This window comes from Aquarana catesbeiana, linkage group LG11, assembly GCF_042186555.1.
Source record: "Aquarana catesbeiana isolate 2022-GZ linkage group LG11, ASM4218655v1, whole genome shotgun sequence".
NCBI classification, from domain to species: Eukaryota; Metazoa; Chordata; class Amphibia; order Anura; family Ranidae; genus Aquarana; species Aquarana catesbeiana.
Window position 1 is genome coordinate 186,931,906 of NC_133334.1, and position 26,146 is coordinate 186,958,051.

Below are 26,146 nucleotides of genomic sequence, written 5' to 3' on the forward strand. Positions count from 1 at the left end.
GGTTATGATAATACTGTTGACTTCCCCCATAGGGTCAAGATGTAGAAAGTCCAACCCAATGGCCACCACCACCTGTTCATGGGTTCCCATAATTTGGGTAATAGGGGCGCCTGCCTGGGACTGGGCCTGAGCCACTCTAGCAGGAGAACGAGTCCCTCTAGCAGGAGAACGAGGGTATCCCACTCCTGGGAAGGTATGATTGTTCTGCAGTGTTTGTGGTCTCACTCCAGGTTGATTAGTCACCTGAGGAGTGGTATCCATAACTGGATTGGCCTCAATGGCATGTTTGGCTAGAAGTTTCCTTTGCCATTCAAACACTGTTTGTGTTTCATAGTCTGCAAGGTCTCTATTGTATTTCTTTTTAATTTTTTGTTCCCTCTCTTCCTTTTCGAGTAGTTTAAGTAAATTAGTAGACCTATCCAAATATTCCTCTTTTGTTTTAAAGGGGATTATCTTTTCTTTAATGAGTTTGATCTCTTCATCCAATCTCGCCAATTTACTGGCCTTTCTCTCAGCCAAGAATTTCAAAAGGCTGATCCCAGCTTCGTTGAAATGTTTGTACTAACCTTGAAGAATCACCAGTTTCTACAGTGACTTTTTGTTAATTAATTTTTCACGATATGGTCTTCAGTTTAACTTATTAGTTCTTCAGAATCACTTATGGACTTTCTTTATTCAGTCACATGATTTGTTTATATACTTTGTCATTTTGATTTTTGCCACTATATGCATTTAAGTGACATTTTATTTATAGCACATATACTGATCAGTTTACACCATTACTTCTTTTTCATAATTCAATTTTTACTAGTTTATCACGGTTTATATTTATTCAATATTCATTGCAGTATACTCTGTGTATCAGGTAAAATATTGAGTATTACTATATTTAGAGCAGCTCCTTTTTTATTAATTGAATATTTGTACATGAAGCCCAGTTTATCCTAAGATAGTGAGACTGGTTCTTCCTTTTTTGTTATTTCTTTGAACCTTGATCGTGTCCTGAAGAAGGCAAATGGCGAAACGCGTAGATGCACAAGGGCTCACTGTACAAATTGTATCATTTTGATATGATTTTTAACCTTTTGAACACTGTGATTATACCATGTAATTTTTTTCAATAACCATTATTTTCGTTATTTCCCCATTGTTTCCATGCCTCTAAAGTACGACCTGTGGTTACTTTCCTAGTACCCTTCCTTTTTTGCTCCCTCTTAAAAAAAAAACAAAAAACAAAAAACAAACAAGAGTATTACAGGTATTGCATTAATAGGGAGATCCGGAAGGTTAAAATATGGATAGAAATATTTTGTTACAAGATAGGAGAAGATCCAGGGAAGATTATGGTACTGCTATCCTTAAAGTGGGGTTCCACCCAAAAAAACAAAAATACTTTAAAAATCCTAAAAAAAAAAAACAATAAAAATTTGGATTTTTTTTTTACTTACCTCTAAATGCCTGTTGCTAGGGGGTCCCTCGTAGTCTGCCCCTTCCAGTGCCTGGGCTGGTGACATCACTTCCCCCTCGGCACAGGAAGGGCTCCGCTCTGCTCCCTCGCCGCTGTCAATCATCTGGGACCCATTACAGGTCCCAGGTGACTGAGCGGCTAACCACGGAGCGTGGCGCTACTTGCGCATGCGCAGTGGGTGCCAGGCTGTGAAGCCACAGCCCGGCGCCCACAGTTGCAATGCTGGCGCAGCTGAATGGAGGGGGAGACGACCGGGGCTTCGATCCCCCGCATCGCTGGACCCAGGGACAGGTAAGTGTCCAATTAAAAGTCAGCAGCTGCAGTATTTGTAGCTTCTGACTTTTAATTTTTTTTTTTTTTTTTTACCCGACCCCCTGGGTGGAACTCCTCTTTAAGGACTCAATATTCACAATATAACAAAAGTAAAAAAAAAAAAAATATCCTAAAAAAGGACCATCATCTGGGATCTATTCTTCCTGGCGCTCCAAAGTTCATTTATAGGAGCCATCCTATAAATAAACTTTGAGGTGTCAGAAAGAACAAATCTCCGCTGACGGTCCTTTTTTAGGAATTTTTTAATACTGTGAATTCCTTAAGGATAGCAGTATCACACTGAGGAATAAGTTAGTAAAAAGTGTTATTGTTTCCCCAGTACAAGATACATAAATATTTTTTGACCAAAAAAAGTTTTTTTCCCTTGTGGGAGATGTGCGTGTAAGACTACAAGAGTAAATCATAGGAGACAAAAAGATTTTACTGCTTCAGTTACTGGCAAAACGCATCATGCAGGAGTTTATTTCATGCACCTTGGAAGTAGTGTATAGTATGTTGGGGTGCCATCATGGCCTCTAATATATAGGGGAAACACTATGGAGTTTAGGTGTGTGATTAAGGGAACACATGTGTATAGAAAATCAAAACTGAATATAAGAAACATAGAGTCTATCATTATTTTAGAGTTCACTACACTCATGATACTGGTGGAATTAAATGTTTTATTTTTTTTTCGGTTGTGGGGGTAGAAATAGTTTCTAAACACATGGCAATTACATCAGGGCCTTTAGCTGGTCTGGTCAGACCCTGGCCTGGTCAATATCTCAACCCTAAAGAAGAAAGGGGTTTTTGGGACTTTGAGTGAGGCACAAGACACGTGGTAGGAGAAATTGTAAAATTGTTTAATTGGCATATAAACAAAGCATACCTCAAACATATGATACATGGTTGAATATGTGTATACCAAGCAATGGCATACAGAAAAGGACATATATATATCTATATATATAGATATATCTAGATAGATATAGATCGATCTATCTATCTTTTTATATATATATATATATATATATATATATATATATATATATACATACACACACACACATTCACGCATCTGAAATTGCATAGTAACCCATGGAAGTAATTAGTGTAAAAAGCCAAATGCCTATTGAGTAATGAATAAAAATGGGTTATAAGATACAAATGAATCACAGTTGAGGTCAAGCTATGTGTTGGGAACTGTCAGAAACCATGAAATCAGGCTGAGACAGAAATACACTTAAATCACACTTGTTTAATAATAAAAGTAAAAAGAACAAACGTAATCAAAACATAGCCAAAGTTCAGTAACCAGAACGGATAGTCAGCCAAGCCAGAAGTCAGGGATCAATGTAGTGGAACAGCAAGCAGAATCTGGAGCCAGAAGGGATGTCAGCAAAGCCAGTCTTTAAACAGGAACGCAGAAGAGTTTCTTGTGATGTGACCAAGGCGAAGGCAGAGCTCCTCTGGACTGGACGGCTTAAGTAGACAGGACTGACGAGCAGGATCATCTGAGTAACTGTGGAAAGATAGGAGCAGGCAATTAGCCGACAGCTAAGCGGCCAGCGCAGAAAAGGAAGGGCTGAGCCCAGCCCTGACCGTACCCCCTCTCAACGAACCCTCCTCCTCCTCGGACCACCAGGCTTGAGGGGAAAATGTCTATGGAAATCACGGAGGAGGACAGGGGCATGTAAATACAAGGATGAGACCCAAGAGCGTTCCCTTGGACCATACCTTTTCCAATGCACCAGGTACTGTATGCGCCCATGGAACCTACAGGAGTCAACAATGGACTGTACTTCATACTCCTCATGGTTCTCAACCTGTACAGGGTGAGGATGTGGCACCAAGGTGGTAAAGCGGTGGCAGACCAAAGGTTTTAATAAGGAGACAAGAAATACATTTGAAATACGCATATAAGAAGGAAGGCCTAATGCGTAAGCCACTGGGTTAATCCTGCGAAGAATACGGAAAGGCCCAATAAACCGAGGTGCGCACTTCAGTGAAGGAACACAAAGTCGGAGGTTGCAAGATGACAGCCAGACCCTGTCCCCAACCTGCTAGGAAGGCGCAGGCAGGCGTTTGTACCTATCATTAGCATGACGCAAAGCCTCCTGGACTTGTGCCCAAGTGGAACGAAGACCACGGAGATGCTCCTCTAATGCAGGAATACTCTGCGGAACAAACGAATCAGGCAACATGAAAGGTTGGAAACCATAATTCGCCATAAAGGGGGACAATCGGAAAGCAGAATTCAAGGCACTGTTGTGAGCAAACTCTGCCCATGATAATAGGTTTGACCAGTTATGATGGTCAGAAATATAGCAACGTAAGAATTGCTCCAAGGACTGATTGGCTCGTTCTGCGGCCCCATTAGACACGCAGAGGAAAAAGCAAGCTAAATTCCCAACTGCACAAAAGGCTTGCCAGAACAGGGACACAAATTGACTACCCCTGTCTAAGACAATCACTTTGGGTAGCCCATGTAAGCAAAAGATCTCCCGAGCAAAAATGGAAGCCAGTTCCTTAGAAGTGAGCAACTTCTTAAGTGGAATACAATGACACATCTTTGAGAACCGGTCAACCACCTTAAGGATAACTGTGTTGCCCTGGGTAACTCCACAATAAAATCCATAGACAGGTGTGTCCAGGGCCTCTCTCTGTTGGGTATGGGGTGTAAGAGGCCCACTAGAAGGTGTCATGGAGTCTTACACAGAACAGGCAGCTACGAAGGCAGTTACATCAGCACGTAGACCAGAATTGTTGGGAAATGGCCCAAACAAGTTGATTCTTCCCAGGGTGGCCAGCTGCCTTGGGAGAATGGTAAGTCTGGAGCACGGCAGTACGGAGACTCTCTGGGACAAAGCAGCGGTCACAAGGTTTCTCAGGAGGACCTGAGCAGCAAGAATTTTGTCACCCAAAGGAGAAGTGAGACTGATGCAAACCGTAGCCAGAATACGATCAGGAGGAATCACAGGAACCGGAACTGACTCCAACTTGGAAGTGGAGGAAACTTGTCGTGACAAGGCGTCAACCCTTACATTCTTCGTACCAGGTAAGAATGAGACAATGTAATTAAAACTTGACAAGAAAATATCCCATTGCGCCTTACTGGGAGAGAGGTGTTTAGCCTCAGACAAGAATGTGAGATTCTTATGGTCAGTAAGAATGAGACCCGACACAGTGATACCTTCGAGGAGATGTCTCCATTCTTTCAGGGCTAAAATTATAGTCAACAGCTCTCGTAATTGCACTCCACAGGTGACAATTTCTTGGAAAAGTAGCCACAAGGATGCATAGCGCTCTCAGAGGTAGGAAGTTGAAACAGAAGGGCGCCAACACCAGTCTCAGAAGCATCAACCTCAAGGATAAAAGGTAACGTAGGGTCAGGATGTGCCAACACAAGAGCAGAAACAAAGGCAGCCTTGAGACTTTTAAAGGCCTTAATGGACTCTGGAGACCAACTCTGTGGGTTACCGTCCTTTCTGGTCATATCAGGCTTGAATAGAGGCGAGAAGTTACAAATAAACTTCCGATAATACTTGGCAAAGTCCAGGAAATGCTGCAGAGGACGTAAATCCATGGATCTGGGCCACTGTAGGACTGCCGAAAGTTTCTCTGGGTCCATCGAAAAACCAGCAGTGGAAATGACAGGAATGTAACCTGTTCACGATGGAACTTGCACTTCTCCAGTTTACAATAGAGATTGTTCTCTCTTCGTTTCTGAAGCACACGACAGACACCTGTGTGGTGGCTCTCCAGGGACTTGGAAAATATGAGGATATCATCGAGATAAACCACCACACATAACTGCAGCAAATCTCAGAGGACATTGTTATTAAATTCCTGGAAAACTGTTGGGGCATTACAAAGGTACTCACAATGGCCTGTTCTGGTATTAAACGCAGTTTTCCACTCGTCGCCCTCCTTAATCCTCACGAGATTGTATGCCCCTCTCAAATCAAGCTTTGTGAAAAACATTGCTCCCTTGAGGCGGTCAAATAACTCCGTAATCAACGGAATCGGATAGGCATTCTTATAGGGGTCTCAATCGTGAAACTATTGAGACCCCTAAAATCAATACAAGGTCTCAGTTCACCACTCTTCTTCGTCACAAAGAAGAAATCAGCAGCAGCAGGAGATGAGGATTTGCGGATGAAACCTCGAGAAAGTGTGTCTACAACATACTCCTCCATGGCCTTATCCTCCAAGACCAAAAGGGTAAACCCGGCCACGAGAGGGTATGGCAGCAGGCTGAAGGTCAATTGCGCAATCATATGGCCGGTGTGGAGGCAAAATACCGGCTTGAACTTTGTCAAAGACAACGCTAAAATTGTGGTACTCCTCCGGCAGGGAGGAGAGTGAAGAGGTGCACAGGACCTTGGCTACCTTCTGGAAGCATGTCTCACTGCATTATGGTTACCAGGAGAGAACCTCAGCACGGAGCCAATCAAAAGAGGGGTTGTGCCTCTAACCAAGGATAACCAATTACCAGGGGAAACTTAGGTGAGGAAATAACTTGGAATTAGATTATTTCATGGTGAAGAGCCCCTACGGCCATGGGCAATGGAACCGTCTCATGAGTCACATGGGCAGGCCATAGAGGTCTCCCGTCAAGAGCCTCAATGGCAAGTGGAGTGTCACGCAGCTGGAGGCTTCCGCAGAGTGCTCTTTAAAAGAGAGTCTCTCTGAGTCTGGAGTCAATGAGGGTGGCAAACGTGATCAACTTCTCCAGCTCAGTAGGTATATCTCGGGCTGCTATCTCATCCTTGATGGTATCCAAGAGACCATGAGAAAAAGCAGCCATGAGGCCCTCATTGTTCCAAGCAACCTCTGCTGCCAGAGTACGGAATTCAATGGCGTAGTCGGCAACAGTTCTCGTATTCTGTTCGATGGACATGAGGCACTTGGCAGCAGAAGCGGAGCGTGCGGGAACGTCAAATACCCTTTTAAGCGAAGCCACAAACTCAGGGTAACTCAAGACAACAGGTTTTTTGCGTCTCCCATAGAGGGTTTGCCCAGGCCAAGGCTCTCTCAGAAAGCAAAGATATCATGAAATTTACTTTGCTTCTGTCCGTGGGAAACGCCTGGGGTAGCATCTCAAAGTATATCTCAACCTGGTTAAGAAACCCGCTGCATTGGACTGGATCGCCCCCAAATCGCTGGGGAAGCTTAGCGGAACCAGACATACCTCTTATGGAGGTAATACTCGAGGTGGGTGCCTGCAGAGACTGGAGCAGCAGCAGGGTCAGCCTGCAACATAGGTTGTATCGGGGCGGACACAGTGGGAGATTCCAGGTGAGCAGTGCGGCTTTGGAATCCAAACTGATCCATGCGGTGATCCAGTTCATCCGATCTGGGAAAAATATTACCAACAAGTGGATTGACTGCATCTTCTGAATTCTGGGCCTTCACCTACTGTCAGAAACCATGAAATCAGGCTGAGACAGAAGTACAGTTAAATCACATTTGTTTAATAATAAAAGTAAAACGAACAAACATAGTCAAAACATAGCCAAAGTTCAGTAACTGAAACGGATAGTCAGCCAAGCCAGAAGTCAGGGATCAATGTAGTGGAACAGCAAGCAGGATCTGGAGCCAGAAGGGACGTCAGCAAAGCCAGTCTTTAAACAGGAATGCAGGAGATAGTTTCTTGTGATGTGACCAAGGCGAAGGCAGAGCTCCTCTGGACTGGACAGCTTAAGTAGGCAGGACTGACGAGCAGGATCATCAACAGCTGAGTAACTGTGGAGAGATAGGAGCTGGCAATTAGCCGACAGCCGAGCAGCCTGTTTAGAGAAGGAAGGGCTGAGCCCAGCCCCGACAGGAACATGATGACATTGATAAGCACAATGCGTTTCATCACTCATAATAAGAAAACGCATAGCATAGCTGAAAAAAAGGAGGTGAGGGGATGAACCCACCTGCGGGAACCCTGCCTGCAGTGGATGTCCACCCACTTCTGCTGCATAGCATTAGATGGAGAAGAAACGCCTGCGCTCCAATGTCACAAAGTGATGCGAGCGGGGCGTATCTGCATGACGTTGAGGCGTCAAGATCAGATGTTTTGGGGCTGTAGCTGGGAAACACGGACTTTCAACTCCCTCCAAAAGTTTTCTATGGGGTTCAGATCTGGAGACTAGCTAGGCCACTCCAGGACCTTGAAAGAAGCTACAAAGCCACTCCTTCGTTGCCCGGGCGGTGTGTTTGGGATCATTGTCATGCTGAAAGACCCAGCCACGTTTCATCTTCAATGCCCTTGCTGATAGGAGGAGGTTTGCACTCAATCTCACGATACATGGCCCCATTCATTCTTTCATATACACGGATGAGTCATCCTGTTCCCTTTGCAGAGAAACAGCCCCAAAGCATGATGTTGCCACCCCCCATGCTTCACAGTAGGTATGGTGTTCTTTGGTTGCAACTCAGTATTCTCTCTCCTACAAACACGACAAGTTGTGTTTCTACCAGTTTTACTTTGGTTTCATCTGACCATATGAAATTCTCCCAATCCTCTTCTGGATCATCCAATGGCTCTCTAGCAAACCTCAGATAGGCCGGGACATGTACTGGCTTAAGCAGGGGGACACACCTGGCACTGCAGTCCCTGGCGGCGTAGTGTGTTACTGATGGTAGCCTTTGTTACGTTGGTCCCAGCTCTCTGCAGGTCATTCACTAGGTCCCCCCCGTGTGGTTCTGAGATTTTTGCTCACTGTTCTTGTGATCATTTTCACCCCATGGGGTGAGATCTTGCGTGGAGCCCCAGATCGCGGGAGATTATCAGTGGTCTTGTATGTCTTCCATTTTCTAATTGTTGCTCCTACAGTTGATTTCTTCACACCAAGCTGCTTGCCTATTGCAGATTCAGTCTTCCCAGCCTGGTGCAGGTCTACAATTTTGTTTCTGGTGTCCTGCGACAGCTCTTTGGTCTTCACCATAGTGGAGTTTGGAGTGTGACTGTTTGAGGTTGTGCACAGGTGTCTTTTATACTTATAACAAGTTCAAACAGGTGCCATTAATACAGGTAATGAGTGGGGGACAGAGAAGCCTCTTAAAGAAGAAGATACAGGTCTGTGAGAGCTAGAAATCTTGCTTGTTTGTAGGTGACTAAATACTTATTTTCCACCATAATTTGCAAATAAATTATTTCAAAAAGCAGACAATGTGACTGTCTGGATTTGTTTCCACATTTTGTCTCTCATAGTTGAGGTATACCTATGATGACAATTACAGGCCTCTCTCATCTTTTTAAGAGGGAGAACTTGCACAATTGGTGGCTGACTAAATACTTTTTTGCCCCACTGTGTATATATATATATATATATATATATATATATATATATATATATATATCATAAAAAAAAATGTTTATGCAGAAACAGTCACTTAATTTGAGTATCTGCCATACAGAGTTGATCATTTATTTATTGAAGTTTATGCTTTTTTTTATTTATTGAGAAAGTGCCACATCATTTGCTATGAATCTTTTCATTTAGCCATCAGGTCCTCAAGAGTCATCCACTCTTGGGTTACCAGGGTGATTGGACTGGCATGCAGGAAGTAGGCCTTTCTGCTCGGAAACAATTTCAAGCCTATTTGACTAGAGGGGTGGCAGCCTTTGGGGCAGTTATGCCAGGATTGCTTGGAAAATATAGGTAAGGGCTAGCTTGAAGGTCTGGTGCAGCCTTCATTCAACCTTACAAACTAAATATGCGGTCAGCAAGTTTGAGACAAGAGAGATCAATTCTTTCTGGCTTTAGATTTTCTTTGATTGTCAGTGTCTCTTTTCGAGACCGTAAGTACCTGATATTTGTGAAGCTGAACAGTGTTATTTTAAATGCAAGTTGATGCTTTTATTAAAATACTTTTACTGGGATTCTGCACATGGAGATTCATTTATATTGCATGTGAGCTTACTACAAAGGAGTATGGAGGGGAGGAGATATAAAGTATCCATTGGAATTCCCTGTATATATTGAGAAGCTTATGGTTGCTGAGTGTTTCAAGGAGAAGGAGCCTGCAGCTGCTGACACCTAGAAAGTGATAACAGAAGTGCGACTGGACCTGTAGGGGTCTTTATTAAGACAAAAAAGAAAAAAAAGGAGTCCTGGAATCCACATTTACCATTATAATTAATTAATAAAGTACCAGCCGATTTGTCATGTACAGGGGCGGATCCAGAGCCTAGTCTCGGGAGGGGCACTGCCAGAAAATACGTTTTTTGGGGGGTAAATTTAACGAGGAAATAGCTGGTGTTAGCCATTTCACCATAGAATCAGTGGGAGCCCCGAGCGTGTCACTTGCCACTGTCACCTGCCACACGTTGCGGATTGTCACTTGCCACGTCACCTGTCACTTGCCACGTGCCCTGTCACTAGATGCGGATTGTCACTTGCCACGTCCCATGCCACACGTTGCAGATTGTCACATGCCACGTCCCATGCCACACGTTGCAGATTGTCACTTGCCATGTCCCATGCCACACGTTGCAGATTGTCACTTGCCACGTCCCATGCCACACGTTGCAGATTGTCACTTGCCACGTCCCATGCCACACGTTGCAGATTGTCACTTGCCACGTCCCATGCCACACGTTGCAGATTGTCACATGCCACGTCCCATGCCACACGTTGCAGATTGTCACTTGCCACGTCCAATGCCACACGTTGCGGATTGTCACTTGCCTGCTATAATTGTCTGCTATGTCCCAGATTCAGGCTTATTCAACTGGTGACCCCCTGTCATCAGTGCTGGGCTTTGAGGAATGGGCTGGCTGCTGCCGCTGGGAGAGCAATGGGAGCAAAGTGAACAAAGGGCTCATCCTGAGCGGATGTGTCAGCGCTGCATCCCGCCCCAGGGGCAGCAGAGAGATGATGTAATCTCTCTGCTGCCGTGGCTGCCTGTACATTCTACAGTGAGGGCGGAACTGCAGGGATGCAGGGCGGCGAGAGATGATGTTATCTCTCTGCTCCCCTGCCCGCCGGCTCCCTGATTGGCCAGCAGCCGCTCACACACAGTCTGTCACTGAACCGCACAGCTGCTCACCAACGGAGCCGCCCGTGCTCTCAGCCATGGAGCCGCCTGCCGGCTCTCTCACCACAGTGATGTCTGCCCACCCACTCACTCATATTCTCGGAGGGGGCAATTGCTCCATTGCCCCCCCCTGGATCTGCCCCTGGTCATGTATGGACGGGATACCTGCCCAGTAAGCAAAGGAACTATATAAAAGACATTGGTGGGGGGACAAGGGAGTCCCCAGATTGCAAAATAAGAGGGAAGGGTCAACCACGGCGTATGGTACAAAAAGTTTTAATAGGCTTTATTGAAAAAATAGGATGGGGTAAATACATACACAAAAGTGAAAGTATATGCAAGGAAAACAATGTATTCTAGTTGACACAGTTTATCTCACTATACTCAACAATTGAATAAAAATATGCTGCAGCATTAATGAATAAAAGTGCAGAGCCTTCCTGCAGGCTGAAAGACAAAATCGTCATTTATCCAGAGAGGAATGGCACCGGATAATACCCTATGGTTTGCTTGTTAATTAGTATGGTCAGGTATAGACATGTATTAGTAGATGTCAACATTGGTAATGCAAAGAGATAGCCGAAAGTATTCCCAGCCGGGATAGTCCTTATACAGCTAGATCAGTTAGTATTTCAGGATCCATACATGAGTAAATAGAAAACCTCAGCAAGCCATAGAAGCCCTCAATGCACTAGACGCATTAGGTAGCCAACTGGTCAAAGTTGAGAAACATTGTTCCAAAAAAATTAATACATCCAAGTCAAAAAAAAAAAAAATGTGCTGTCTGGCTCCTTGTGGACTATAAAATTGGAATTTTCCCAAAGTGAACTGAGCCTATATAATAACCGGGACCAGTGGAAATAAATTCACAATTCATCGGTACTTCGTGTGTCAATCAAACCTCCATAAGGGGAGGAAAGACAGCAGCAGATTAGGAGACCAGAGTTAAATTGTGAAAAGGCTGCCCAGCTGGGCTCTCACCACTTCGGCCGCTAGCGGACTTCTTCCTCGATCTCGGCAGTCTCTCTGCTTAGCATGGCGCGGCTTAAAAGTGGCTCAAGGCAACACTCAGTATGTGGTAACTGTATGCCGCTCCGCTCTGTGATGGACACTTCAGGAAGTGGTTCCTCATGGTGTATGGTGTACCTTTTAAACTGAACATTGACTGCTCAAATGCATATTTAGTAAACCTGCGTTTTATACCTCCACATACCTTTTAAACTGAACATTGACTGACTGCTCAAATGCATATTTGGTAAACCTGCATTTTATACCTCCACATACCTTTTAAACTGAACATTGACTGACTGCTCAAATGCATATTTGGTAAACCTGCGTTTTATACCTCCACATACCTTTTAAACTGAACATTGACTGACTGCTCAAATGCATATTTGGTCAATCTGTTTGTCACCACTGTTTCAACTCCATCTGTAGCCATGCTCACATTTTTTCAATGTTTATTTAGCCATTAAGTCTTACCTAAATTATGGGTTCCCTTATCTTTACAATTTTGGCCTTTTAGTCCCCTTGCAGTTTGATTGTGGTGTGAAAGTTATGCCCTGCTAGCTGTGTTCCTAATATGCCCTCTTAATTGATTAATTGCCAGATTCTATCCACACCCAACACACAGTATAAAAACAAGGCCTTCTTTACGGGGGAACACATACAGGGGTTCTTCCAAAGAAGTGGGGTTCTTTAAATAAGTGGCACTTCTGCTCTTGAACTTCAGCAATTTGCACTATGCAAACTACAACAGACGGCAGATGACCTCTATTCCACATTATCTCACCTTCCTCTCTGAAACATGCTCTCTTTACCTCTCCTCCTTTTCACAATTGCTGCCTCTCTCCTCAAACTCTCTTTTCTTCACCCCTCTGCTCCACCCCACAATTTGTACATATCACCCTCACTTCTCCCCTCCCCCTATTACTGCACTCATCACCTCTTTCTAACTCTAAGCCCACTTGCTAACAAACCCCCCAGGATACTGAAGCATGTCCCCTCATACAAATCATATTCTCATATTATCTCCCTTGCTCTCTCTTCTGCTTCTCCTAACCGCTGGAGATATTTCCACAAACCATGGGTCTCCCTTATTTAACTGTGCCCAACACACCCATCACCCTACACCCTCTGGCAGTAGTCGCAATCTACGCAATTTAGTCTCCATTCCTCTTCTTCCCAACACCAGCCTCCCTCTCTCCTGGGCCCTCTGGAACGCCCGCTCTGTCTGCAACAAACGCACTGCTGTTCATGACCTCTTTGTCACTAATTCCTTCAATCTACTTGCTCTCACCGAAACCTGGCTCCACGAACATGACACCCCTTCTCCTGCTTCCCTATCCCAGGGTGGCCTTCACTGGACTCACTCCCCTAGGCCTAATGGACGCAAGGGAGGTGGAGTGGGATTCCTCCTATCCCTCCAATGCACCTTCCAGGTTATTCACTCTCCTCCCTGTTTTTCTCTCTCATCATTTGAAGCCCACTGTATATGTCAATTTTCTCCTACTTCCCTAACAATTGCTGTGATCTACCGGCCCCCTGGACCATTATCAACTTTCCTTGATGAGTTTTCTGCCTGGCTACCCTACTTCCTCTCTTCAGAAATTCCCACAATCCTTCTTGGTGATTTCAACATCCCTGCTAATACAAACACTCCTGCTACTTCTAAACTTCCTTGTCTAACCTCTTTATTTGACCTAAAACAATGGGTACAGGCTTCTACTCACTCTGATGGCAACACCCTTGACCTTCTATTCTCCTACCTATGCGCTCCATGCAACTTCTCAAACAATCCTTTTCCTCTCTCCGACCATCACCTTATTAGTCCCCCCCCCCCCCCGTCTTCCACCACCTTTCCCTCCAATCGCCTAACCATCACCCGTAGAAGTTTTCGCAACTTCAACTCCTCTCTCCTCTATTCTGCTACTGACCACCTCTATGACAAAATCTCTCCCCTGTCCTGCCCCAACCAAGCCACGACCCCCTACAACCCTGGCAAACAGATGACACTAAAATTCTCAAAAAACGTAGTCGCGCTCTTGAGCGTCTGTGGCACAAGACTTATGCCCTGTACACACGGTTGGATTTTCCGATGGAAAATGTGTGATAGGACCTTGTTGTCGGAAATTCTGACCGTGTGTAGGCTCCATCACACATTTTCCATCGGATTTTCCGACACACAAAGTTTGAGAGCAGGATATAAAATTTTCCGACAACAAAATCCGTTGTCGGAAATTCCGATCGTGTGTACACAAATCCGACGGACAAAGTGCCACGCATGCTCAGAATAAATAAAGAGATGAAAGCTATTGGCCACTGCCTCGTTTATAGTTCCGACGTACGTGTTTTACGTCACCGCGTTTAGAACGATCGGATTTTCCAACAACTTTGTGTGACCGTGTGTATGCAAGACAAGTTTGAGCCAATATCCGTCCGAAAAAATCCTAGGATTTCGTTGTCGGAATGTCCGAACAAAGTCCGACCGTGTGTACGGGGCATAAGTCTCTCAAAAAAATTCAAAAGTGTGGCGCTATGAATTACGTGAAAGAATAATGAATAAATAATGATTCAAATAAAAATTTTAAAGATACAGTGACTTCAAAGCAGATATTTCGGTATGAAGCAGAAAAATACTGCGTGAATGTATGTAATAGTGAATGAAATAGTAACACTCAAATACATGTATTGGACCAAGTGTAAAAAAACACAAACCAATATTGAATGCAAAGTCCAAACACAAGCAAAAAGTCTGTGATAATAGTGAAAAAATGATGATAAAACAGTTATCTCCTGAGCATGCAGGGGGATGGTTCCGAACCGGCAACCTGGTGGGTAGATGAACCATAGAGAGACCGGAAGTGCACAGAAGATTGAAATCGGTGCCAGGACCATCACCAGAAACCATGTTGACATGTTTCAACTAAAAAGTCATCATCTGGGGCTTTTTAGTTGAAACATGTCGGGTGGACCCCTCATGACTACCGCTACAAGATTACATGCTGTTTTTATCTTCTGAAAATGTGAGTTTGTTTTCTCTTTATTTTAAATAAATCCAAGTTCAAACGTTATCACGCTATGTGAGTGTTTTTATCCCTCACATGTTACACAAACTATTCGTTTGGCTCATGGTGTACCCATTGCTGAGGAAGCCGTGCTGATCTCTTCCCCCTATCTGTGTGATGACATCCGACCAGATATTTTACCTAGACCTGTTGGTCATCAAGCCTTTTTGACCTGTATGGCATACGCCATATCAGGCCACAACTTCTGGTAAGCCTCCTTGGTTTCTGGTGATGGTCCTGGCACCGATTTCAATCTTCTGTGCACTTCCGGTCTCTCTACGGTTCATCTACCCACCAGGTTGCCGGTTCGGACCATCCCCCTGCATGCTCAGGAGATAACTGTTTATCATCATTTTTTCACTATTATCACAGACTTTTTGCTTGTGTTTGTTCACTTATTTGGACTTTGCATTCAATATTGGTTTGTGTTTTTTTACACTTGGTCCAATACATGTATTTGAGTGTTACTATTTCATTCACTATTACATACATTCACGCGGTATTTTTCTGGTTCATACCGAAATATCTGCTTTGAAGTCACTGTATCTTTAAAATTTTTATTTGAATCATTATTTATTCATTATTCTTTCACGTAATTCATAGCGCCACACTTTTGAATTTTTTTACTGTTAGTTTGATACTGAGTCTACAGGTGTGTTGGCTGCTGTTTGTCATTTTTAGCGCAACGCTGTACTTAACCTCTATATATCCATAAGTCTCTCAAAGACTTCAACCAATACAAATCTGCCCTCCAAAAATACTATTCTTTCCTCCACACTGCCAAGCAAACCTATTTTACAGCTCTTATTAACACCTTCTCATCTAGTCCCCGTAAACTCTTCTCTACCTTCAACTCTCTACTTTGTCCTCCACCGCCTCCACCCACTGACTCACTCACTGCCCAGGAGATCGCTAATCACTTCAAAAACAAGATTGATACAATCTGCGATGAAATCTCCACTCTACAGGTATCTCCCCCAGCTAAGACCCCATGTCAACAGGTACAACTGACACTCCCCCTATTCAAATCTGCTACTACAGACAACGTTGCTAAACTCCTTTCTATCGCCCACCTAACCACTTGTCCCCTGGACCCTATTCCCTCTCATATGCTAGGGTTGCCCTCTGACTCCATCCTACACTCTCTAACCCACATCTTCAATCTCTCCCTCACCTCTGGCGTCTTCCCTAATGCTCTAAAACATGCACTGGTCACCCCCATACTTAAAAAGCCGTCCTTAGACCCTACCAATCTTAACAACCTACGCCCTATCTCCTTGCTCCCCTTTTCCTCTAAACTCCTTGAACGCCTGGTTTACAAACAACTGAGTGACCACCTCATTAAAAACAACCTTCTTGATCCCCTTCAATCTGGATTTCGCCCTCAACACTCCACAGAAACTGCTCTTTTAAAACTCACAAATGACCAATTAACTGCAAAAACCAATGGACACTATTCTGTACTCCTACTTCTGGATCTTTCAGCTGCCTTTGACACGGTTGACCATCCCCTCCTCCTCAAAAAACTTTACACCCTCGGTCTCAGTGACTGTGCTCTTCAGTGGCTCTCATCCTACCTATCCCAACGCACCTTCAGTGTCACTTACAATTCTACTTCCTCCACTCCTCTTCCCTTCTCTGTCGGGGTCCCCCAAGGTTCTGTTCTTGGACCTCTTTTATTTTCAATCTACACCTCTTCCCTGGGTCAGCTGATAGCCTCTCATGGCTTTCAATATCATTTCTACGCCCACGACACACAAATCTATCTCTCCACCCCTCAATTCACTCCATCAGTCTCCTCACGCATCACTAACTTACTAACTGACATATCTGTATGGATGTCACACCACTTCCTCAAACTCAACTTGTCCAAACCCGAGCTTATAATATTTCCTCTCTCACGTGCCTCTTCCCCTGACTTGTCTGTCAAGAGCAATGGCAAAACCATCCACCCGTCCCCACATGTCAGGGTACTAGGTGTTATCCTGGATTCTGTACTCTCCTTTCGGCCCCACATCCAATCACTTTCCAAAGCTTGCCGCCTCAACCTCCGCAACATCTCTAAACTACGTCCCTTTCTAACCAACTAAACCACAAAGCTCCTGATTCACTCCCTGATTATCTCTCGCCTCGACTACTGCAAATCCCTCCTCATTGGCTTACCTTTAAATAGACTATCCCCCCTTCAGTCCATCATGAATGCTGCTGCCAGACTCATCCACCTTACAAACCGCTCAGTGTCTGCTACCCCCCTCTGCCAATCCCTCCATTGGCTGCCACTCGCCCAACGAATTAAATTCAAAATACTAACAATAAGTTAAAAGCCATCCACAACTCTGCCCCCAGCTACATCACTAGCCTAGTCTCAAAATACTAACCTAATCGCCCTCTCCATTCCTCCCAGGACCTCCTGCTCTCTAGCTCCCTCATCACCTCCTCCCATATCCGCCTCCAAGACTTCTCCTGAGCTTCGCCCATCCTCTGGAATTCCCTACCCCAATCTGTCAGACTGTCTCCAAATTTATCCACATTTAGGCAATCCCTGAAAACTTTCCTCTTCAGAGAAGCCTATCCTGCCTCCATCTAACAACTGCACTATTTTCTCCAATAGCTCATCCCCCACAGCTATTACCCTTTTGTATAACTTGACCCTCCCTCCTAGATTGTAAGCTCTAACGAGCAGGGCCCTATGATTCCTCCTGTATTGAATTGTATTGTACTTGTACTGTCCTCCCTAATGTTGTAAAGCGCTGCGTAAACTGTTGGCGCTATATAAATCCTGTTTATTAATAATAATAATAATAATAATAACAATAAAAATCACGGATGGTGGAAGTTCTTCACTTTGAAAGAATTTGAACATTATTTACATGTACACTTTGGATGGTGACGCCACTCTATGAACATTAATTTTTGCACTTAAGTTTTTGCATGTAGCACTTTAAATATCTATTGGAACTGTTTATGCAGGATTTTTTATTTTTTACATGGAGCACTTTATATATTTCATTGGAATTGTTTATGCAGAAACCGTCATTTCATTTGAGTATCTGCAATTTAGAGTTGATCATTTATTTATTTATTGAAGATTATGCAGGCTGCTGCACACTGTCTGGAGAGAGATGATGTGACTTACCCAAGTGAGAAGAATATTGGAATTCTACATGAGGCAGACCCTGTGCAAGCTGCCGCTCCGAATAATCGTTTGCACCATCGACAACCCGTGTGGATTAATGGTCGGGCTGCCCAGGGACTGCGGGACACGGGAGCTGCTATTACCCTGATACAGTCCCGGATGATAACCCCAGCAGAGCAGATGAGATGGTCTGTGGCTGTGCGGGTGGCCGGGGGAAGTGTTATGAGGGTCCCCACTGCCACTTACCTGCAGAGGTTTTGCTGGGCAACGATTTGGGACGTTTAAATTCAGCCTTCTCCCTGGATGTATCCCCGTAAGCCTGCCCTGTTACCACCAGCCAGCAAGCCCGGATGGAGGTGCTCTCACTCGAGGACGGGACCCAGGTAAGACCTGTCACCCCTGACCTAGATTGTACTACCCCAGCTATTCCTACCCAGACTTGGGCTTCTCCCCAAGACTTTGCACAGGCAACTCTCAGCGACTCTTCCCTAGCTAACTATAGGGAAAGAGCAGGACTGGACCCCGGGGGGGGGTTGGAGGGGGAGCGGGTAGAGTGGGTCCAGGGATTACTCTATCGGGTTACTGAGGGCAAGGCAGCCTCCCATCCACCCAAGTGGCAGCTGGTTGTGCCGCAGAAATATCAGCATGACCTGCTGCGCATTGAGCATGACATACCCTTAGCTGGACACCTGGGGATGTCACGGACCCTACACTGTCTGACTCAGTCGTTTTTTTTAGCCAGGGATTACAGGGGATGTCCGACAGTATTGCCGGACCTGTGAAACATGCCAGCGGGTGGGTAAGCATGGGGGACCACTAAAAGCTCCCTACACCCTTTACAGATCATTGATGAACCCTTTAGCCGCGTTGCCATAGACCTGGTTGGACCATTGCCCTGACCTAGTCCTTGGTGGATTATGCCACCCGGTACCCGGAGGCCATTCCCGTGGCAAATATCCACACAGAAGCTGTGGCTGATGCCTTGCTCCGGATCTTTGCCAGGGTGGGTTTCCTCGGGAAATCATCTCTGACCAGGGGACCCAGTTCACTGCTGAGCTCACTCAGCAGTTATGGAGGCTATGTGGGATAAAGCCCCTACAGAGCTCTCCTTATCACCCCCAGACCAACGGACTGTGTGAAAGGTTCAGTGGAACACTGAAACAGCTGCTTAGGACATTTGCAACCTCTCACAGGGATTGGGAGAGATATCTGCCGCACCTTCTCTTTGCTTATCGGGAGGTGCCGCAGGAATCTACCGGGTTCTCCCCGTTTGAGTTACTGTATGGGAGGCGGGTGAGGGGGCCCCTAGATCTAGCCAGAGCCCACTGGGTAGGGGGAATTGATCCCCAAATGTCCTCTATCATAGTATACGTTCTTGAGTTTAGGGACAGACTGTAGGAGCTCACGGACACTGTCCAAGAGAACCTTCGGGCTGCCCAAAGGCGGCAGAAATGATGGTATGATCGTACTGCTCGAAACTGCACTCTGGAGGTTGGGCAGAAGGTTCTTGCCCTCAGGCCAACCAAGCAGGACAAGTTACAGGCCACTTGGGTTGTGGAAAAGCTCTGTGACACAACCTACCTAGTGGCTAAATGTTCGGATGAAAGAGTCCGACGGACCGTTCATGTGAACATGTTGAAAGCATACTGGGATAGATCAGGAGAGATAGCCGCTATATGTGCTCCAGCTGTGGAGGATTCTGAGAACCTTCCCCTGCTGGTGCTCCCGGAGCTAAATAAAATTACTGCAGGGATAGGGACGATAAAGCTTGACGACCAGCTAGGGCCAACGCAGAGAGAACAAGCTAGACAGGTCCTTAGTCAGAGAAGGGAAATGTTCTCCACAGTCCCTGGGTACACTACTATGGCAGTGCACCGAGTGGAGACCCGGGACAACTGCCACTAAGACAGGCAGCTTACCGGATATCTGACACAGTGAGAGAGGGAATGCGTCATGAGATTAAGGAGATGCTTGAGTTGGGAGTCATTGAGCCATCCAGCAGCCCCTGGGCTTCCCCGGTGGTCGTTGTACCAAAGCAAGATGGCACGACTCGCTTCTGCGTAGACTACCGCAGATTAAATAAGTGCACCACCACTGACGCTTACCCTATGCCCCAGGTGGATGATCTGTTAGATCGCATTGCTCGGGGAAAATTCCTGACAACCCTTGACCTATGCAAAGGGTACTGGCAAATTCCTCTGGATGCGGAATCTATTCCGAAATCGGTGTTCATTACCCCATTTGGCATATACCAATCTAAAGTAATGCCATTTGGGATGAAGAATGCACCGGCAACTTTCCAGAGGATGGTAGACCAACTCCTCGATGGCCTCCAGGACTATGCTTATGCATATCTGGACGACACTGCGATCTACAGTGATACCTGGGAGGACCATCTGGTTCACCTGGGTGTCGTGTTAGACCGCATCAAGGCTGCAGGACTAACCCTTAATCCAGACAAATGCAGCATAGGAATGTCCAAGGTACAGTACCTTGGACATCGAGTAGGCAGCGGACAACGACCCGAGCCTGCTAAGATTGAGGCAGTTGCCAAGTGGCCGATCCCCCGTACTAAAATCCAGGTCCTGGCATTCTTCAGCACAGCTGGGTACTATAGGAAGTTTGTCCCGCAATATAGTTCCATCGCTAAGCCCCTGACAGACCTGACTAAGAAGCACCTTCCCTGACAGGTACTGTGGTCCCCAGAGTGTGAAGCTGCCTTCCAACGATTAAAGAATGCACTAACTTCAGCTCCTGTTCTAGCTGCCCCTGACCCAACCAAATGTTTTTGTGTCCACACAGAAACCTCTACATTCGGGCACGGGGCAGTACTGAGATAAGTAGGACCTGATGGCAGTGAGCACCCAGTGGCCTACATTAGTCGGAAGCTGCTACCAAGGGAAGTCGGTCATGCAGCCGTGGAGAAGGAGTGTTTGGCGCTGGTGTGGGCTCTCAAGAAATTCCAATCTTATCTCTATGGACGATCTTTTACAGTGCTCACCGACCACAATCCATTAATCTGGCTTAATGGGGTTTCCGGGTATAATGGACGTTTGTTATGATAGAGCTTGGCCCTGCAGCCTTACAATTTTACCATCCAGTATCAGCCAGGAAAGCAGAATGGGAACGCTGATGGACTTTCCCGGCAAACTGAACTATAAGACTCTCCCGGACAGCCCCAAGCTGACCCGTGGTGGATCTAGTTGGGTCTGCCAGACTATGGGACGGGGGGGCGCTGTTGCAGACACTGGCTGTAGAGACCTTTTCTGTCCACATCCACCCTGTTATTTGGTATTGCTTTATTAATCTTTTTTTGTTACATTTTTGAGAGACTGTTTTCTTGGACTTGCCCAAAGACTATTCTTGGTTGTTAATTCTGCACAATACATGATCCTTGAAAGAGCTGATCACATTGACCTGCGGAGACGGACTGATGGTCAACTGGAGGAAGCTGTATTACTGATGGAAGCACTCAGCGGAGTGTGGGATAGGATCTGTCACAGGGATTATGGGTGGAATATACCTAGGAACATATTTAACCTATTTCTGATAAGAATGTGCATATAATTAGTTTTCTACATGGGGATTATGGGTGGAATATCATGTTTACACCTAACAAGGAACATATATAACTCATTTCTGATAAGAATATGTTCCTAAGTATGTTTAAGTATGATATTCCTCCCATAATCCCCATGTTGAAAAATAATTATATGCATATTCTTATCAGAAATTGGTTAAATATGTTCCTAGGTATGGCTAACTGTAATTTTCCACCCATAATCCCCATGTAGAAAAATAACTATGTGCATATTCCTATCAGAAATGGATTATATATGTTCCTTGTTAGGTGTAAACATGATATTCTACCCATAATCACCATGTAGAAAAATAATTCTATGCAAATTATCAGAAATAGGTTAAATATATTGATTGATATTTCACCCATAATCCCCAAGAAAAATAATAATTCTACCCATATTCCCATCAAAAACAGGTCAAATGTAATTTTTCCATTACTTCTGTATAATTTACTACGATCCTGTTGTACATCTGCATATATATCAGCAAGTAAACAGTTAAACATTAGCAACTGCTTCTTGCAACATTGTATCAAGCAATGCAGAAAAAAATAACATATTTTGAGCAACAACAGAGCTATTACCGTATATGTGTGTATAAAGTACACTGACATCTAGAGAGAGTCCTGAGTATTGCAGCCAATAATCCAATCATCCCAATATGCTGTTTAGTACGTCCCCCTAAATGTCATTTATGGCTTATATTTTCTTTAAAGAAATGCTATAATGGTCAATAAATACCAAGATATGCACTATTAACCCGGAATGCATTTTTTATCCTCTGTAAAATTATCAGGATTGCCTCAGACAACAAAATATCCCATGTTTCTGAATTAGAAGATCAGCCAATCTACATAATAGCAACCTTAAGAAACTAGACAAAAATTGCTAATAGGTTAAGAAATCTAAAAACGGTACAATTTATTTTTTGTTCAGAAAATAGTTCTATATGTAACTTACTTCCTCAATTTTCTCAGGACTTGACAGAAGTGCTGCACCCATGCCACCCTAAAACAAATACATAATAATTAATATTTAAAATATTAATAAGAGACTTACAGTGTAAAGTCCAATTCCAAGAAAAAAACATCCACCCTTGCAGCAGGCTCCACCTCTTACTGCAAAAGGTTAATTTCATGCCAGGGAGATTGTAGGATAGGTATGTTGTGGATAGATCATCACGTACCATACAAGAACAATATCCCTGTATAGTATGCTGGGGAGAAGCAGCTGTTGGGGACTGGTTGTAGCACTGGAGGAAGGCTGCTGGAGACAGCAGTAAAGGTATTTACACCTTAATCCTCCTCCCCTAGATTAAGGTAGGAGGGGACCACTGCAAGGGTAGATTTTATATTTTTATTTTCCTGGAGTTGGGCTTTAAGCAAAAATACAATGTAATCTAAAATCATATTTTCCATAACTGCCAATGGCTGCCCGTGAAAGAATGGGTTCTGTTTAAAACCAGAAGACTTGTCCATAAGGCACTGCATGGATATAGCCCAGAGTATCTGAAGGAAAAATTTGTCAAGTATGTGCCTACCCAATCCTTGAGATCGGCAAACTTGGCCATACTGAAGATTCCAAAATTTAAAAAGAAAACATGCGGAGGGAGAACGAGTGAAGTACAAGGAGCTGAATTTTAGAACTCCTTGCCTCTGAAACTGAGACTTGAGAATGACTTTTTGAAATTTCGAAAGAAATTGAAAACCGTACTTTTTGTACAAACTTTTGGAGTCACCTAATTTTTAATTGGGTTGTGATGGACAGACTCCCTGGCTTTTATTCTGTATCATGCTATGCTGGTTTGTTGGTTCTCTTAAAGCGGGGTTCCACCCAAATTTTGAACATTATCTCTATGCATTCTCTTCCTTGCCTAGATGCTCACATGCTGTGTAAAAAAAATTAAATCGCCGTAATAACCTTTTTTTTCTAATCTTCTTAGCACTTCCTGGTTTTCCTCCCATGGGAGTAAGCGTGTTTCTAGCCTCTCCCAGACCTCCCACAGTCCCCTGGGAGCTAGTCTCAGGCTTCCCAGCATGCATTGTGCAACACCGTCATCACAACATCTCGGTGAATGCTGGGAGCACAGCATTCACTGCATCCAGGAAATACATGCTTGTGGGCTTCAAATGCCCACAATGAAGATGGAAACCGCCTTCAGTGAATTTTATAAGTTATTCTTTACAACAAAATCGGACACAGGCGGACTTATTACACAGAACATGTGAGTAGATAATCATGAGAAGAAAAGTTTGTGAATGAACTCCAAAAAAAAAAAAAAACGATAGATAGGTGGACCCCCGCTTTAAGGTTTTTTTTAATGTCAATGTCCTTTTGTTTTTGTGCATCAAGGCCTTCGGGTAAGACTGCGTAGGTTAAGCGTTTTAATAAATAAACTTTCCACTGCAGTGCCCCCAGTAGCAGAAATGCATTTCTCTTGTTTGAGAAGTACAGTGCTACTTGAATTGTGTATAAGGATTTGCTTGTTTTTAGCTAAGAGAACTTGCAATAATTAAAGCCTTTTTCATTTCAGAAATCTTTCATTAAAACGGAGCTCCACCCAAAAGGTGAAGCTCCGCTTGTTCGCACTTTTTGGGGTGAGTGGGTACCTGTTTTTGACAGGTACTTGCTTCCACTTCCTGGTAAGATCGCCGTATAGGGCAATCTGCGGCATGCCTGACCCCACCTCCTTCCCCTTGCTGCATCCCAGAAAATGGTGGGACCATTCAGAAAGAGCAGTGCAACTTGCGTATGCGCAGTAGGAAACTGGCTGTGAAGCCTAAAGGCTTCACTGCCGTTTTCCCTTGCTTGCAATGCCGGCGCCTGCACCCGAAGCCGATGGACAAATCGGCTTGGGGTGCCGACATAGTGGGATCCCTGGACAGGGTGGTCTGGGCGGGCTGGTCTCTCCTGGCATCGGTGCCACACCATGCGCATGATGTCATTTGTGTGTCTCGGCACTGGTGTTTGTGTTTTTCCATCAGCGTCAACACACGGATGGGAGTATGCCCAGCTGGATGAGCGGCGGTTGCCCCTCTGGCAGGTATGTTCCCTTTCCTAATTGTTGTACCTGTGTGACGCTGGGAGGAGCCCACTAATTACTCTGTGCACATATAGTGTTCCCATTCACTGTCAGCCTTTCCACCAGGCAGCATGTCCTGTCTCTCATTGCACTTCCATGGACTACATATAAAAATATTTTTTACCACTACATAAGTTAATGTATCTGCTTACCTTGTTGATACCTATGCCCCTTTAGTATTTAGTTGTCATTTTTCACACTTTTCTTTTTTCCCCATTTCCTTTCATGATGTGTTTTTTCACCCACATCCTTACTGGGGCTATAGTCCCTCTAGCCCATTCATTATATCACATTCATATCCTTTATATGGATTTGTGGTGTTGGGTTTCTATTATATTTCATTAGTGGTACACTTTAACCACTTAAGCCCCGGACCATTTTGCTGGCCAAAGCACTTTTTGCGATTCGGCACTGCGTCGCTTTAACTGACAATTGCGCGGTTGTGCGACATGGCTCCCAAACAAAACTGACGTTCTTTTTTTCCCCCACAAATAGAGCTTTCTTTTGGTGGTATTTGATCATCTCTGCGGTTTTTATTTTTTGTGCTATAAACAAAAATAGAGCGACAATTTTGAAAAGAAACACATTATTTTTTACTTTTTGCTATAATAAATATCCCCAAAAAACATATATAATTTTTTTTTTCCCCTCAGTTTAGGCCGATACGTATTCTTCCACATATTTTTGGTAAAAAAAAATCAAAAAAAATCGCAATAAGCGTTTATTGATTGGTTTCCGCAAAAGTTATAGCATCTACAAAATAGGGATTAGTTTTATGGCATTTTTATTAATAATTTGTATTTTTTAATAGTAATAGCGGTGATCTGCGATTTTTATTGTGACTGCAACATTATGGCAGACACATCAGACAATTTTGACACATTTTTGGGACCATTGTCATTTTTACAGCAATCAGTGCTATAAAATTGCATTGATTACTGTAAAAATGACACTGGCAGTGAAGGGGTTAACCACTAGGGGGCTTGGGAGGGGTTAAGTGTGTCCTGGGGAGTGTTTCTAACTGTTAAGGGGATGGGCTAAGAACGACACTTCACTGATCATAGCTCCCGATCACAGGGAGCTATGATCAGTGACAGTGTCACTAGGCAGAACGGAGAGATGCTTGTTTACATTAGCATCTCCCCGTTCTACAGCTCCGTGAGACAATCGCGGTAGCCCCGCGGTGATCGAGTCCGTGGGACCCGCGATCCGACTCACGGAGCTGCCGCCGGCGGCGCGCACGTGACCGCACAGCGGCAAATTCAAAGGGACGTACCTGTACGCCCAGCCATGCCATTCTGCCGACGTAAATGTACATGCGGCGGTCGGCAAGTGGTTAATACGTATTTACAATGCACCTATTGAACTTAATTTCTAGAATTTGAACCCACACCTACCACCATTTGGCTATGTTTTTTTCATCTCTGTTGGGATCATGGTATGCGCCCAGTCTTTTCAATGCTG

At 44.5% G+C, this 26,146-nt stretch overlaps 1 protein-coding gene across 14 annotated transcripts in view; it reads right to left on the reverse strand.

Moving 5' to 3' along the window:
• The window catches only part of DUS2 (dihydrouridine synthase 2), a 1,383,726-nt gene that overhangs the window by 711,493 nt on the left and 646,087 nt on the right, over positions 1–26,146 (reverse strand). For 13 of the 14 annotated variants that reach the window (XM_073605117.1, XM_073605124.1, XM_073605120.1 and 10 more), the window contains one exon: positions 22,561–22,608. The exons of the other annotated variant lie outside the window; for it this stretch is intronic. In XM_073605117.1, coding sequence (XP_073461218.1) covers positions 22,561–22,608 — 48 coding nt within the window. The remainder of the gene's footprint in view (positions 1–22,560; positions 22,609–26,146) is intronic. 14 annotated transcript variants of the gene reach the window in all.